Here is a 13,542-nt window from a genome sequence, read left to right on the forward strand (position 1 = left end):
CTCTGAGGGCACTGGTTTTCAGAGCTGGAACCAGGATTATTTTAATGGTGGTCCTCCCAGAAGAAAGACTCCTGCATGTATGAGCTGTGAGCTAGCAATCGGGTGCCTCTTTCTAAACCTTCTTATTCAAGAAAAGGGCAGAGGAATACCACTGGCTTCAGTAAGATGAACTTCTCACCAAACAGAAACAATCTCGTGGTGGATCTTAAATTCCTGGCCTTCAGGAAAGATTTAAGAAGTGACGTTTGTTTTTGTTTTCTTTTGTGATATACCCAGAGTAAATGAAACTCAACCCCTTTACAAAGCACACGTTATTTAGAAAGCTATTCACTGATGTGGTTAGAATATGTTAATACACTATTTCATGGAGTTCGATAAATCTTGAAAGGAAACTTTGGCTTTGAAGGAAATTAGAGATTACTTAGGATGCTTTTGGTTGCACGTGACAGAAAATCCACTGGTTTCTGTACTGAAGGGAATGTATTGCCTCATATGCCTAAAAAACCCAGAGCCTCAGGCAGAGATCACTCCGACCGCTCAGTGAGGGTACCAAGAAGCCAGTCCGCCTCTGCGGCTCTGCTCAACGGTACCAGCTTCATCTGGCGTTTATCGTCTCAAAATAGCTGCCAATGGTTTCTGGGCCCAAGTGCTTCTTTATTCACATCCTACAGGGACTGATCATTTCGGACCCAGAAGTCTCAACAGAAACTTTCACTTGGTAGTCAACTGTACTGCTTAAAACACAAGCCAACACCGAAATCAATCTGCATGGGAAGGGAGGAAGGAGCATGGGGATGGGACGTGAGGACTGGCTCAGGGACCACACAGGACCTCCTCTCCTACAGAGAGGGGGATGGAATCAGCACTCCGCCATCCCAGGGGTCTCCAGATGAACATGAGGGCTGTTAGCAAAGGAGAAGACACTGGGTGACGGGGGGATGATAACCGACAGGCAATACTGTGACATAGCCCAGTTTTAATTCCAGTCCTCTTTTCCTAGGAACTAAAACTTTCAGAACAACAGAGAGACCAAACTGATTAAAAAGCAGTAACTTAGTTCAATGAGGGGAGAAAACCCATGGAAAAGAAAAAAAGCAGTGGGGAGACTCCCAGCCCAAAGCGCCCTTTGTTTCCTGCACTGATAGAAAACCTGCGCGGGAACTCTGTGTGCCACAGCAGGGCCAGCCATCTATTTTGTAAATCAAAGGAAAAGAAGGTCTTCTCTGGAATTTTCGGAGCACAGAGGAACATGTTTTATTTTAGATGCACTTTGGCCTAAGTATCCAAAAAAATCACTCTTAAATTGCTGCTTCTGTTCTTGACAGACTTAAATCTTAGCCTCATAATGAAGTGTCAGAATGAAATGGCCGGGGAAGTAATGACTGCAATTTCGTCCATGGCTTCCGTGATCCTTTGAGTGAGTCACTGCCCCTCAGGAAAGCAGAAAGAAGAGGGAAGCATGGCTAGAAGTTAATAAAGGATCTGGCAGCCTCTTTCAATCCTCAAGTTAACCACATCCACCCCTCCCACCCTCGCCCCTCTGCATCTGCCCTCCAGGATGTGTGCGTGTCATAGTGAGCCTGTTAGGAAATGGTTATATAAGCAAATCCAGTCCCTTCAGTTCCATTGATCAACCAGAGTTGAGGGGATGCGCGTGTTTATGTAACACATTCCTCAGAATAAACTCAACTTGCAACTTCTCATGAATCCACGGGAACCTGAGTGTGCGTGCTCCTCTGAAGCCAGCGGCTATTTCTAAGTATAAAAGGGGAAAGCTAGTTACAGCCCTTCTCAAACACAAGATTGCACCAAGATATTTTACTGAATAAGGCACAGTTATTAAAATTACATGATCTTTAATATAAACATACAAAAACAACTGTACTCAGAGCTTCACAAACCCCCAATATAGAGCTGCCTTGCTATCAATGGACATATAGGTCCATGACATTCCTATGAGCACTGAATTTTTTTCTCGCTTCAACGTTTGATACCACTGCCATTCAAAAAGGGATGCTTTCCTCTGTGCTGTTTATTGATTGTTCTCATCTAGTCCATTAAGCCTTCTCTAACGCCCCCTCCTCTGAATTCCTATGATGTACATGGATCACCTGGCATTTCTCAAGTGCCGTCTTACGCTGTGAAGTAGGGCTTGTCTTTCATGCTGCTACGTCTCATCTCTCCAGCTCCATCATAAGCAATTCCAGAAGGCTATGAGTCTTTGGGGTTCCCCGGTGTCTATCAAGGTGTCTTGAGTTAGACTATAGCTCCTTGAGGGAAGGTACTTCATCCATTATTTGGTTTTCCAAGGTCACTCCTAGAACTTTACCCTGACAGACAGTATCCACCTGATAAATATTTATTGAATGAAAGAATAATCATATCAATACTAGGTGCTCAAAAGATCTTTGTTAGGTTGAATACTACTAACCTACCATCAGCTGGACCTATGCTTGAATTAATTTTCCAACAGCGATGTGATTTTCATTAGTGATTCAAGACAAGTCCATGCCTTTGTGGTCGATTGAGTACTGCCCTAGGATACATGAAGAAACCAAACACACCCAAAAAAGTAGAAATCACAATTTCCATTCCCGAGGAATCCGTGCTTCATTTCCATTTCTCAAGGACTGCAGCCTTCCTCTTATTACACCCTCTTCTTATCCAAACATGCCTTTGTTGGCGGGGGTGGGGTGGGGGGGTGGTAATCTTGCCAAAGATCAGGGCTATTGTTTTATACTGGAATTTAACCCATATCAGTTAGCCCAGTGACACAGCCAGCCAGGATCCTCTGGCAGAGATAGGAGAATCAGGGCTGTTGGCTTTGATGCGCATTCCAGGGGGTGGGTATCGCAAGCACATCCCTGTCTGCTAAGACCATCAGCTCTGAGAGACACCTGCTCAGCACTGGAAACCCCCTCCCGTCCTGTTCCTCCATCTGCATTCACCGTTTAAGAGGGGCACGTCCACTCTAATAAGACCCTTCATTTTGCATGCTACCATGGCTGACGAAGTCCAGTAGTTCCTGCCGCTTTCTCCTGTTTGTCTTTCTGCAAAACCACTAGACTTCTCCAGCCCTAGATTTACTGGGAATAGTCCCCTTCTTGCGTGTACCCAGGAGCTTCCCGGCTACAGAGAAGTGCCTAGCGAGGCGTTCCTCTTCCAAATATATTTTCCAAACACCCATCGTTCAGAGGAGGAATTCCAGTCCTTCCATTCTGCTTTCTGGTTGGCAGCTGATGGCAGCACTGAGTACTTATTTGCTAAATTCAGCAAAACCTTCTGTGTTCACTTGTGAGAGGGGCTCTCGGTGGTCTGAACTCCAAGGGGTGACAGCTGCCAGGCCCCAAGACTGTTTTCTTGATGAACATTGATGGTCAGCTACTTTGCAGGCAGCTTTCTCTGACTCACTGAGTATTTGGTACATGAGAAAATAAATTGGCTCACGGCATACAAACTCAGAATGGGTGCGATTTTTCTGGGGATTATACTAAGGGTCTGCGGGATTAAAGTTCTGGTGCAAAGATTTATCTCAGTATACACTGTCCAAATGAAGTCATTTGCTTTCCGGAACAATTTTCTGTTTGGTCTGGTTTTTTTTTTTTTTTTTAATGTTTCATGGGTTGGCTCTTTAAAATAAGTAACAGGAAAAATATGGACTATTAAAAACAGAAACTTAACAGAAAACTAAACTAAGGAGGTTTTAAAAAAAATTATGTCATATTTATCCAACACGCATATTTGAGCTATAGTTTTGGTTACATGACATATATCTTGCCACATCTCAGACTCAAAGGTTTTCAGAGGAAAACTCAACATCTTGTCCCCCAAGTTGCTCCTGCTCCTCATCTCCCTACTTTTAACACCTCTTCCAGACACCTAGATTCAAAGCCACGGTCCTCAAATCCTTCCTCTCAACTGACCACCATTTCTAAGCATTTTCCAAATCTGGTAGATTCCACCACTCCACGTCTCTCTCGTGAACTTTAGCACAACCGTATAACCTAAGCCATGCCCCACCCTAGCTCATCCTACCCAAAACTTTTTAACATTTTACGAGTGCCTCGTGAGCTGTGGACCAAGGCATAAAGGGGCCTTTCTGGTTGGACTGATGTAACTTTTCAGTCTTTCCTCCTGCCACTACTTGTAATCTGGCCCTAGTGACAGTGAAACCATAAGCCCTAACCTGTGGACCGCTGTACTTAACAATCCTTTGCCCAGTTTTCTCAGTCTGCAAGTTCGTCCAACTCTTCAAAGATCACTCTCCACAGAAAACCTAAGATCACCCCGACCACAGATATCCTGTCTCTGGAATCTCCGCCGTGTGATGCTCGGCCACCTCTCATCCTGGGTTCCTTGCAGTTATTTACAAACTCGGGATCCTCCTTGGCTTCTCCAAGATAGCATCTGAGGGCTGAGAGCGTCTCACTCTTGCCTGAAGCTTCTGCACTACCCAGGACACTGCCTTACATGTAGTAAGAGCTCAGCACCTTAAGACATGTAGTTTCTTTATCAGTAACAGACTGCTGATTGAGCTGAAATGCCACGGTCCCCTCTGCTGTACCCATTACTGCCGAACTCAAGCCAATGTCCATCAGCCTTGAAGGCCACTGCAGTCGTGTCATAACAGCCCCTCTAAGAAGCCAGAGTCATCAGTTAGTCCTCGACCATTGGCCCACACTACACGCCTCTCTGCAAAACATTTCAGTTCTTGGTTCAAAATACTTCTAGCCCCATTCCAAAGATGCTTATAATGAACTCTTTAGTTGCAACTGGGAATATATGAAAAGGGACCTGACAGGTAATCTCGAAGGTTTTTAGAAGAGCTGCTCTTAGAGCACTGATATTAGCAGGTGATAAAAACAATAAATGTGTTACGGATTTAAGAACTGCTTATCTAAAGTAAAAATGACATGAGAAGAAGGGTGAGCGGGATGGGTTTTGTAGTCTTTGCTGGTTTTTGTTTGATAGACTATTCCCTTAAAGTATCAACTCTGGAGTTTTTTGGTGGGTGTGTCAGCTTTCAGATCTGACTGATGAGACCTCCAACTCAAACTGCCTTAAAAAAATTAGCACTTATCACCTACACATTAGATATAATATATATCACTTATAAAAGTAAAGAACATTTATTATCTAACATAACAGGAAGTAGGGCAGCTCCTCAAAACTGATGATTCAGTGGCACGTGACACCTCACGGACCGGGCCCCTTCCCTGTCCCTACTCCGCTGGCCGCAGCCTCCACACCACGCTGGAGCTTGCTCCGCTTGGCCTTGCTGCTGGCACCTGCTTGCTTGTTCACTTCCGGAGACCTAACCTGACTGTGGAGGAAAAGTCTCTCCTCTTCGTCTGATTGGCCAGTGTCGGACAAGAACCTACCCCGGGACAAATAACCAGTCCCAGGGAAACACCAGGCACCATTTTGCTTCCCCTTGTGGCTTCTAGAACAACTTCTCAGAAGGAAGATAGAACTTCCATGGTTGGCTAAGATTAATTAAAACCATGTTGGGGGAGGTATCAATTACGAAAAGCAAATTGATATTATAAAGCATGAAACAAAAGAGGGGTAGAATGGAAACTGTGGAGTAAGTCATTATTGCAAATACAGAATGGTGTCACCGTTCAAACAACGAAGATGACGGACTTAAGAAACTATAGTTTTTCCGATACAGAATTTAGGATTTGTACGTTCACTGAGTAAGACTTTGTTACAAGCAGGTACCAACATTTCTCCAACAGAACCATCACCAGTGAGGAAATGGGGTTTCTTTAATGCTGAGTGTAAGTTTTATGAGGCCCAGTGCTCTGTTCTTAATGCTTAGCAGAGGGCCTGGAGCATGTGAGGATGTTCAAACAAGTTTCTTCTTGAATAAATAAACAGTAAATAACGTGCACTAGAAGAGGGCATCACGCTGAAGAGGAGTCCCAGCTGCTAGATTAATTTAACTCTAAAAGATGTCAAAGGCAAGTTCTTATAGACCCAAACAAATTCAACAAACACCACTCAGCAGGCTGCCGGGATGCTGCAGGATAAAGATGTTCCGTGACCCCAGCAAACGTCTGTGCTAACATTGCTGTAAGGAAATATTGTACTTCTGTCTTTATCCTTAAAACAGGTAGCATTCAAAAAAACCACTTCAAATTACACTTATATCGAAGCTGAGCATTTGAAACACAGGCCTGGCTTTCATCTGGCTGCTGCAACTGTAACATTGTCTTCTCAGGAGGTCTCCTATCAGAAGCCACTTTAGACATCCCCCCAGAGACATCGCACACCATGACAGGCCGCCCGCACAGAACGTGGACTCCTCGACTCCCCTGCTATTTGGAAGGATTCAGCCGAAGCTCTCCCCCTCTGAGCCCTCATCTTTCTGTGGACCTTCTGGATAAACGGGGCCCAGCTGCCTCACTGACCTTCCAGGACATTGGTACCTCCCGCTCCCGAACGCCACGAAGCAGTCCAAGAAAGCGCGCTTCTCTAAAGTTGCCTTTTTCCAACGTTCCTGTGGGAAGAAAGCATTTTTTTCCCCCCAAATCAGCCTTATATAAATAAGCTTAACTTTATTTCTCTAGGCTAAAAATGACCTGGACAGCTAATCCCTGAATATAAAGTTGCAGGGTTGTTGGTAATTTTTTCCAATCTGTTATTAATATCAGCCACAATTATGTTTTGGGAACGTGAACTCATAAGTAAAAAAGTTTAACAAGAATTTTCTTAAGTGGCAAAAGTAGGTGATAATGTAAATCAACCACAGAATGGACCTCAGAAGAGGAAGAATATTTATAATAAGGCCTTGGGCTCCATCACAAAATTGCCCTTGGTAATAAATTTTGTAACAGGACACTGACAGCCCTGCCTGTTGGAGAAAGCTTGGTTTGCACAATGAATACATCTGGATGCCAGTTTCGACAGTTTTACCTAAAGGCAGAGGATGGACTAAATGACCTTTTAAGATTCTATTTAGCCCTGTAACTCCCTAATTCCGAGAAATAGTAGGACACAGTTTTCATTTGCTTCGTTTTTATTTTTTGGACTCCATGGAAACCAAATGCCTAAGGAACATGAAGTAAGACTTCTATCAGAACTAAGCACACTTACTTTCACATGTCCTGCTGGTTTCCCACAAAAATTTACTTTAAAAAGTTGGTGAAGCTTATTCCAAAGACTTTTTCTACCTGATGCGGCAATGTTATAGCATCTATATTGCAAATCTTATCTGTGCTTTGTAGCCTTAGGTACTAGAGAAACCTGGCCACTTAATGAGATAGCCCTAGTTAACTTATGAATCCATACTCCTGGTGGAAAGAGAAAAACCCAAGGACACCGTGTATGGAAAGAGATAACTTACAGGTTTGAACAGTTCCGGTTCGGGAAAATACTTTGGATTTCTATGTAGCCAAAACGGAGACAACATCAACAGGTCACCAGGAGGAACCGTGTAATTCTGTGACAGAAAAAAATCGGTTTGCAGTCATTTTTTGAAATCTGCTTTAAAGAGATTCTGCATCATTAAAAACAGTGCTACAACTATACTACAGAGAAGACGTATGTGTATAATCAATGGTGAGAAAACCTCCTCCCTGGAGCTTTTCCAACATAGGCAATGACTGATTATTAATGCTGATCAGTTACATGTACATTATCTGTGGTTACATGGGGCGAAAGGGGGGAAAACGTTAGGTAATTGTGAAATTTTTAGAAACTGTTTTAATTCCACTCTATGGCAGCTTTTGATGTTCAATATTGGGGTTTGCAGCAAGTGCTCCTGAGGATGGAAACCACAGCGGATTTCCAGGTTCGGGAACAGAAGACTCCAACTCTGAGACAGGACACCGGCCACACTGGCACAGAGAACAGGGGCGGGGGGTGTCCCGTCCTTGGGGACGCTGACAGAGCGTCAGGCAAGGGGCAGGAGACTCTGTTTGTTTGTTTGTTCTGCTCTAGCAGGAGTTGTTAGTTAGGCAGGAAGACTGTGAAGACAACTGGTTAGAAAGATGTAGGACAAAGCAGGTGTTGTGTGTTTATTGGGTTGGTTTCATGTTTGAGGACGTGGCGGTTGTGAAGCTGATGCCAGACCATATGTCTGCGTGGTCCTTCTCCATTCACGTTGTAACAGGTTTTCAAACCACAACCAGGAACTAAAAACCACCTCACAAAATCACCCTGGCATCACCCTGTTCAGGAACCAGAGGACAAAGCGCCCGCCCACTGCGTGAGATCGCCAGAGAGCGACCAACTTGACCGAGGTGAAGACATTTTATTAATGACTCCCACTGGTGATCATCAGAAGGCACACCTGTTTCACCCTGCGTAACTGTGAAGTGTCCTCCAGCTGTCTGCAAAACACTTCATGTTGATGTATCTAGAACGTTGGCACCTTGCAATTAAAACCATGTCTTTTTACGGGAGCAGGGAGTGGAGTGTGGGGAGGGGGTCATCGTGCTTTTAACCCAAGAGAAGCCACGTTGGCTCCAATGGGAGCTGAGTACCAGGATGGCTGGAGAGGGTCAGATCAAAACGGGGAGAGACGGAGGCTTGTGCTTGTATCTTCTTACCGTTTTGAAAGCAGAAAGAGACCTGTGCGAGCCCAGTTTTGCTCTAGCTCTGCTCGAACTGAGGCTTAGGGATCAGGACTGGCTCTGAAATCAGCTGGGGAGGGCCCTGATGGGTTTGGGGGCAGCCGTGGGGTATGCGTCCAATCCAGGCAGCTGCTGCCCTTCCCCTCCCCTTGACAGCCCTCTTCGGTGGCTGCTGACCTATGATCATGATGTGGAGATGCTGATGGTCCCTCCTACAAAACAGGCTAGTACAGGAAGACTTAAAAGGAGGCCTCAGTAAGAGTGTTCACATTAACAACAGCGAGAAGACCAGACAGAAGTTCCCGTTGCAGCAGCAAAAGCCAGGCTGATGAGCTGCAGAAAAGAATGTGAAAGCTGGTTGTATCAAAGGAACCCTCTGAGCAAACGGACATCATCACGCCCACTTCAAACAGCCCTGTCGTTGTTAACACAGCAGATGAAGAGAAAGCCCGAGAGGGAGACAAAATGAGTGCAGGGACACAGATCGCAGCAAGGGGGAGTCACAACTCTGTGTTGCCATAACCGCACCTGCCAGGTAGACAGAGGCGAACCTGGCCAGCCCACTGCACAGGGATGCTGTGAGGCCAGAAGAGCTTCGTCTGCTAGTCTGGAGATGGGCTCTCTGAGAGGGGAGAGAAGGAGTCTCTGCTGTGACTCAAGAAGGATGCTAAGACCGAAGTGGGTGCAAAAAATGCAGACTCTTGAAAAAAGAGGAATTCTGTAAAGGTAACGTATCAATCAGAGGAGCCCCAAAGAACATTCTTTCTTTCTAACCTTGGCCAGGAGCTTGGTTGGTGTTAGTTGCTAAAAAAAAAAAAAAAAGTATTTTAAAAATTAAAAGTATACCCTTTCGTGTGATTAAAAACTGCTCCCTAGAAATTTTGGAAAATTCAGAAAAATAGAAAAAACTAGAAAGGAAAACAACCAGAGTGCTGACAACAAAAGACAGCCATCAACTGGCCAGACTTCCCTCTGGTGCTTTACCTAGTAAGGGTAGTTTTAGTTTTTTGTTGTCGTTATTATTATTTTTAAACATACTGGTCTGACACCAGTATCATGCCACTTTAATTAGTGTAGTTTTACTGCATATTTTAATACCTTGAGAAGATAATTAACATTTCTTAATTATTCATATTTTCCAACACTTAAAAAATTTTTTTTTCCTCTTTGCTCTTGGAATAGAGCAAATCAAAGAAAGCACAGTGTTTGACCATTTTCACTTATTCAGAAAAAAAAGAAAGTAATGGTTATAGGAGCAAAAATCGGACCTGCTCAGACTCCACTAGGAAAGAGCAGTGAATACTTCAGTGCCCACAGCAAGGAACCCTGACCAGCTGGCCCGCAGGACAGGAAATGCGAGCCTCTGCCCCTACTTGATGGAGATGATCCCATCTGAAATGTCTTCCATCATCCAGATTCCTGGGAACACGTTCATATATTCAGCAGAGACATTCCACCTGTTTTAGACAATATCTGAAGCTTAAAAGAGCCAAGTTATATAAATTTATACTAAGGAAAATAATTGGTAATGTGCACAAATATTTAGCTCTAGGAATGTCCATCTTTGCACTGTTTATAACAGTTCCCTGTTCTTGAATATGTATATGGATTCACTCTAGGTCCATACATTAGATTACACTGCAATTCAAAATGCTGTAGATGTCTTTTATTGACACAGAAAATGACTTGGGATCTATTACTAAATAACAGATTGACAAAATAGTAGCAAAGTTAATCTAACAGCATATAGAAAGAATTATATATCCCATCATCAAAGAGATTTATACCAGGTATGAGAGGTTGGTTCAACACTCAAAGCTCAGTAAATGTAACCCACCACATGAACAGGTTAAAGAAGAAAAAGTGTATGATTATACCAACTGATGCAGAAAAAGCACTGGATAAAAGCCAACATCCATTTATGATTTAAATTCTCAGGAAATTAGAAATAGAGGGAACTTTCCTCAACTTGATAAGGAGCATCTCCAAAAACCTATAGCTCACATCATACTTACTGGGGCAAGACTACATGCCTTCCCCTTAAGGTCAGGAACAAGGGAAGGGTACCTGCTGTCACCAGCGTTATTCAACATAGTGTGGTGAGTTACAGCCAAGAGCAATAGGGCAGCAAAAAGAAACGAAAGGTATGTACATAGATAGGAGAGGAAGAAATTAAAATATTGTCTACACAGAAACTCCCAAGGAATCTACACCCCCATGCTTAGGACCAATAAGTGGATTTAGTAAAGTTTCGGATACAAGATCAACACACAAAAATCAACTGTATTCCTGCAGACAAGTAATGTACAATGGAGAATCAATGTTTTCAGAAATACCATTTACAAAATCTCCAAAATAACTGAAATATGTAGGTATAAATCTAACAAAACTTGTATAGGACCCGTATGTTTAAAATAGCAACCAAAAGACCCACTTATTTGTCAGACAAATAACTATTCTGCAATTCAGCTAATTAATTTAATAGCCAGAATATACATAAAGCTTAATAAAGTTCAATGACAAATATAGAAAAATTCAGAGTAATAAATGCATTGCTCTACTTAATTGCACCAAGTTGTCTATTTCCTCTCAATATAGAATATATATATTTATATTCTTTTATACTCATAGTTTAAAGTAATTAATAATTTGATTATTTAAAAGCAAAAACTGTAAAAATCCCACAGAAACTGAACGCTACAATTTACATAGGATCAATCAAATAAACCACGTTTCCTTTGGGTTTAGCAAGTTGCAACTTGTATAAAATTTGGATTTTTTTTTTGCCTCTTTTGTGTTCCACTACTACAAAATTTTCTTGATTTAAATCCAAGCGTTTTCAAGGTGTATATTAAAAAAGCTAGCAACAACAACAACAACAAGGCTAACAAGAGTGGAGGGCTGACTAAATGCAGTCTATCTGGATAATTCAGGCCCCAAGTCAATCATTCTAAAAAATATATATATTTGTTCTGCCTGATTGATTCACCAAATACTGAACTGGGTGTCTGCTATGTGCACACACCTTTCATGGTGCACGTGTGAACATTCTCCTACTTTGCCCGTGGAAGGAACCTCCCTCCCTTAGCTCGGGTGCTAATTACTAATGTCGGTCGCTATTATCCACGGCATTCCTGCTGTCTGTTCCTGCACCTGTGATCTGTGGCCTGAAACTGCCTTCCAGTTATCCTAAAGGATTTCCCTCACACCCTCAACTCCTCAAGCTGTTCCAGCTGAACCCACTCCCTGGCTGGTTCAGCAGAGAACAGACTACCCAACCCACCTGCTCGATGGACACAGGATTATAGTAATTCTGATAAAGAATCACATAGCCAAAAAGTTCTTGAAAGAGTTATGTTTTAGCTAAAATCATTGCCAACAGGTAAATATTTATATTAGCAAAATGTTGCTGCACAACTCTTATTAGTAACCTGTACCAGGGTCACTTAGTTCTTAATGGAACTTAAGAGACTATCTAACAATAAGTAGGCAACATATCTACTATTTTTTTTTCTACAAAGTTCATTATTTTAAGACAAAACCAAGCTCACCAAAATTTCAATGGGCTTCGTCACTTTTCTAGTAATGACACCAGGGGCTCTTAAACGAATGGTTTCCAAAATACACCATTTAATTAGAGGGAGTTTCTTCAAGTCATCCTCAGACACTTCAATCTTTTCTTTACCTGCAAAGAGAAAAAGAAAAAAAAAAAAAAGATGGACTTAAGGAGTCCAGAAAGTGATTTTATGTAAGTTCATCAACATTGGTTAAATACTGCCTCTGGCATCAAGTGTTACTATTACTGTTACGTTTGCATACTGAGTTTAGTCATTTATTGCCTCTTTTTTTTATCACGTTCTCCATACCAAGATACAATGTATGGCATAAAAATCTAAACCAGTGTTGATGACTGTAACGTGATGGATTGGCATCCAACCTTGGTTCTCACAGTCCTGTGGCTATCAAACGGCCGGGGTAGGCCCTGTCAGAAAGGTGTTTGGTTTTTACTCATTCTTTCTTGGTAAAATTCTCATTCCACTTAAGGAAAGAGCAAAAAAATAGACTGGCATCAAAATACAAAGTAAAAGATCTGAGAAGCCACCTGACTTCCTTCTTCTATCTCTTCCCTGCTGATTTGTTTTTGTTTTTGCTTTTGATTTTTAACCATACATTTCAGAAGGCCCAAAAAGAGTATTAGGGAAGTGGGGGTGGGACCTGTGTATTTCACAGAGAGTGATGCACTCTCTAAACACGAGTGCATTAAATGTCCCTACTGCAAGCTGCATACTTTGGCTAATATTTAGAATGAAGGCCCTTGAAAAAGGAATGTGGCTGATCTTTTTATGGACCAAAGTATGGTCAGGGCCTCGGGTCAAATTAGACAGTTTAACTGATGATATTTCAAGTAAAATGTTTACATTTTGAAAATGACTTAAAACAACTCAGCTTTCAATTTGCTTTCGACAGTTTTTGCTTAATAAAAGTCAACAGCATTGTCAGTTTAATGAAACCAGCTTTCACATTTGCTTCCCAACTGCACTGGGAACGAGGAGGTAAGAGTGGAATGTGGGTCTCCTGCGTCGTTTCTCGTCGTTGCTGGGTGAGGCTTGTTCTAAGGCCAGCCTGTCCCGCAGGAGAGGGCTGGATGAGTGCTGCCTGGGAAACCTTCGCTGTCAATACATGTGGAATTCCTGAGGAGTCAGAGCAAATGCTTTTGGTTAGTGGAGTCTGGGAACCAGGGTTTTTGAACTCTGGTTCTATTAAGCCCCACAGGGGCGTCCACACACTCCATTTAACTTGACAGATTTTTGAGCAGCGAGTGAGAGCCTGGAGTTGAGTCCAGCTCCACCAGGGTTACAACAACGACGGCGTCCTTGCAATACAGTCTAGGAGGTCGGGGACCAGCACACAGCTAACTGGCACACCGTGCAGGCAAGGAAACCATTCTGTGAGATGTAAA

General features: G+C 42.8%; 1 protein-coding gene across 2 annotated transcripts in view; it reads right to left on the bottom strand.

Annotated features, from left to right (window-relative positions):
* LOC105101205 (24-hydroxycholesterol 7-alpha-hydroxylase) overlaps positions 1-13,542 on the bottom strand; it is a 57,889-nt gene that overhangs the window by 9,322 nt on the left and 35,025 nt on the right. For both annotated transcript variants that reach the window (XM_010994307.3, XM_064476559.1), the window contains exons 8-10: positions 12,134-12,267; positions 7,352-7,447; positions 6,417-6,505 (exon numbers count right to left, since the gene is read on the bottom strand). In XM_010994307.3, the coding sequence (XP_010992609.1) occupies positions 6,417-6,505; positions 7,352-7,447; positions 12,134-12,267 (319 nt within the window). The remainder of the gene's footprint in view (positions 1-6,416; positions 6,506-7,351; positions 7,448-12,133; positions 12,268-13,542) is intronic.

The sequence above is a fragment of the Camelus dromedarius genome, chromosome 19 (assembly GCF_036321535.1).
Source record: "Camelus dromedarius isolate mCamDro1 chromosome 19, mCamDro1.pat, whole genome shotgun sequence".
Taxonomy (NCBI): domain Eukaryota; kingdom Metazoa; phylum Chordata; class Mammalia; order Artiodactyla; family Camelidae; genus Camelus; species Camelus dromedarius.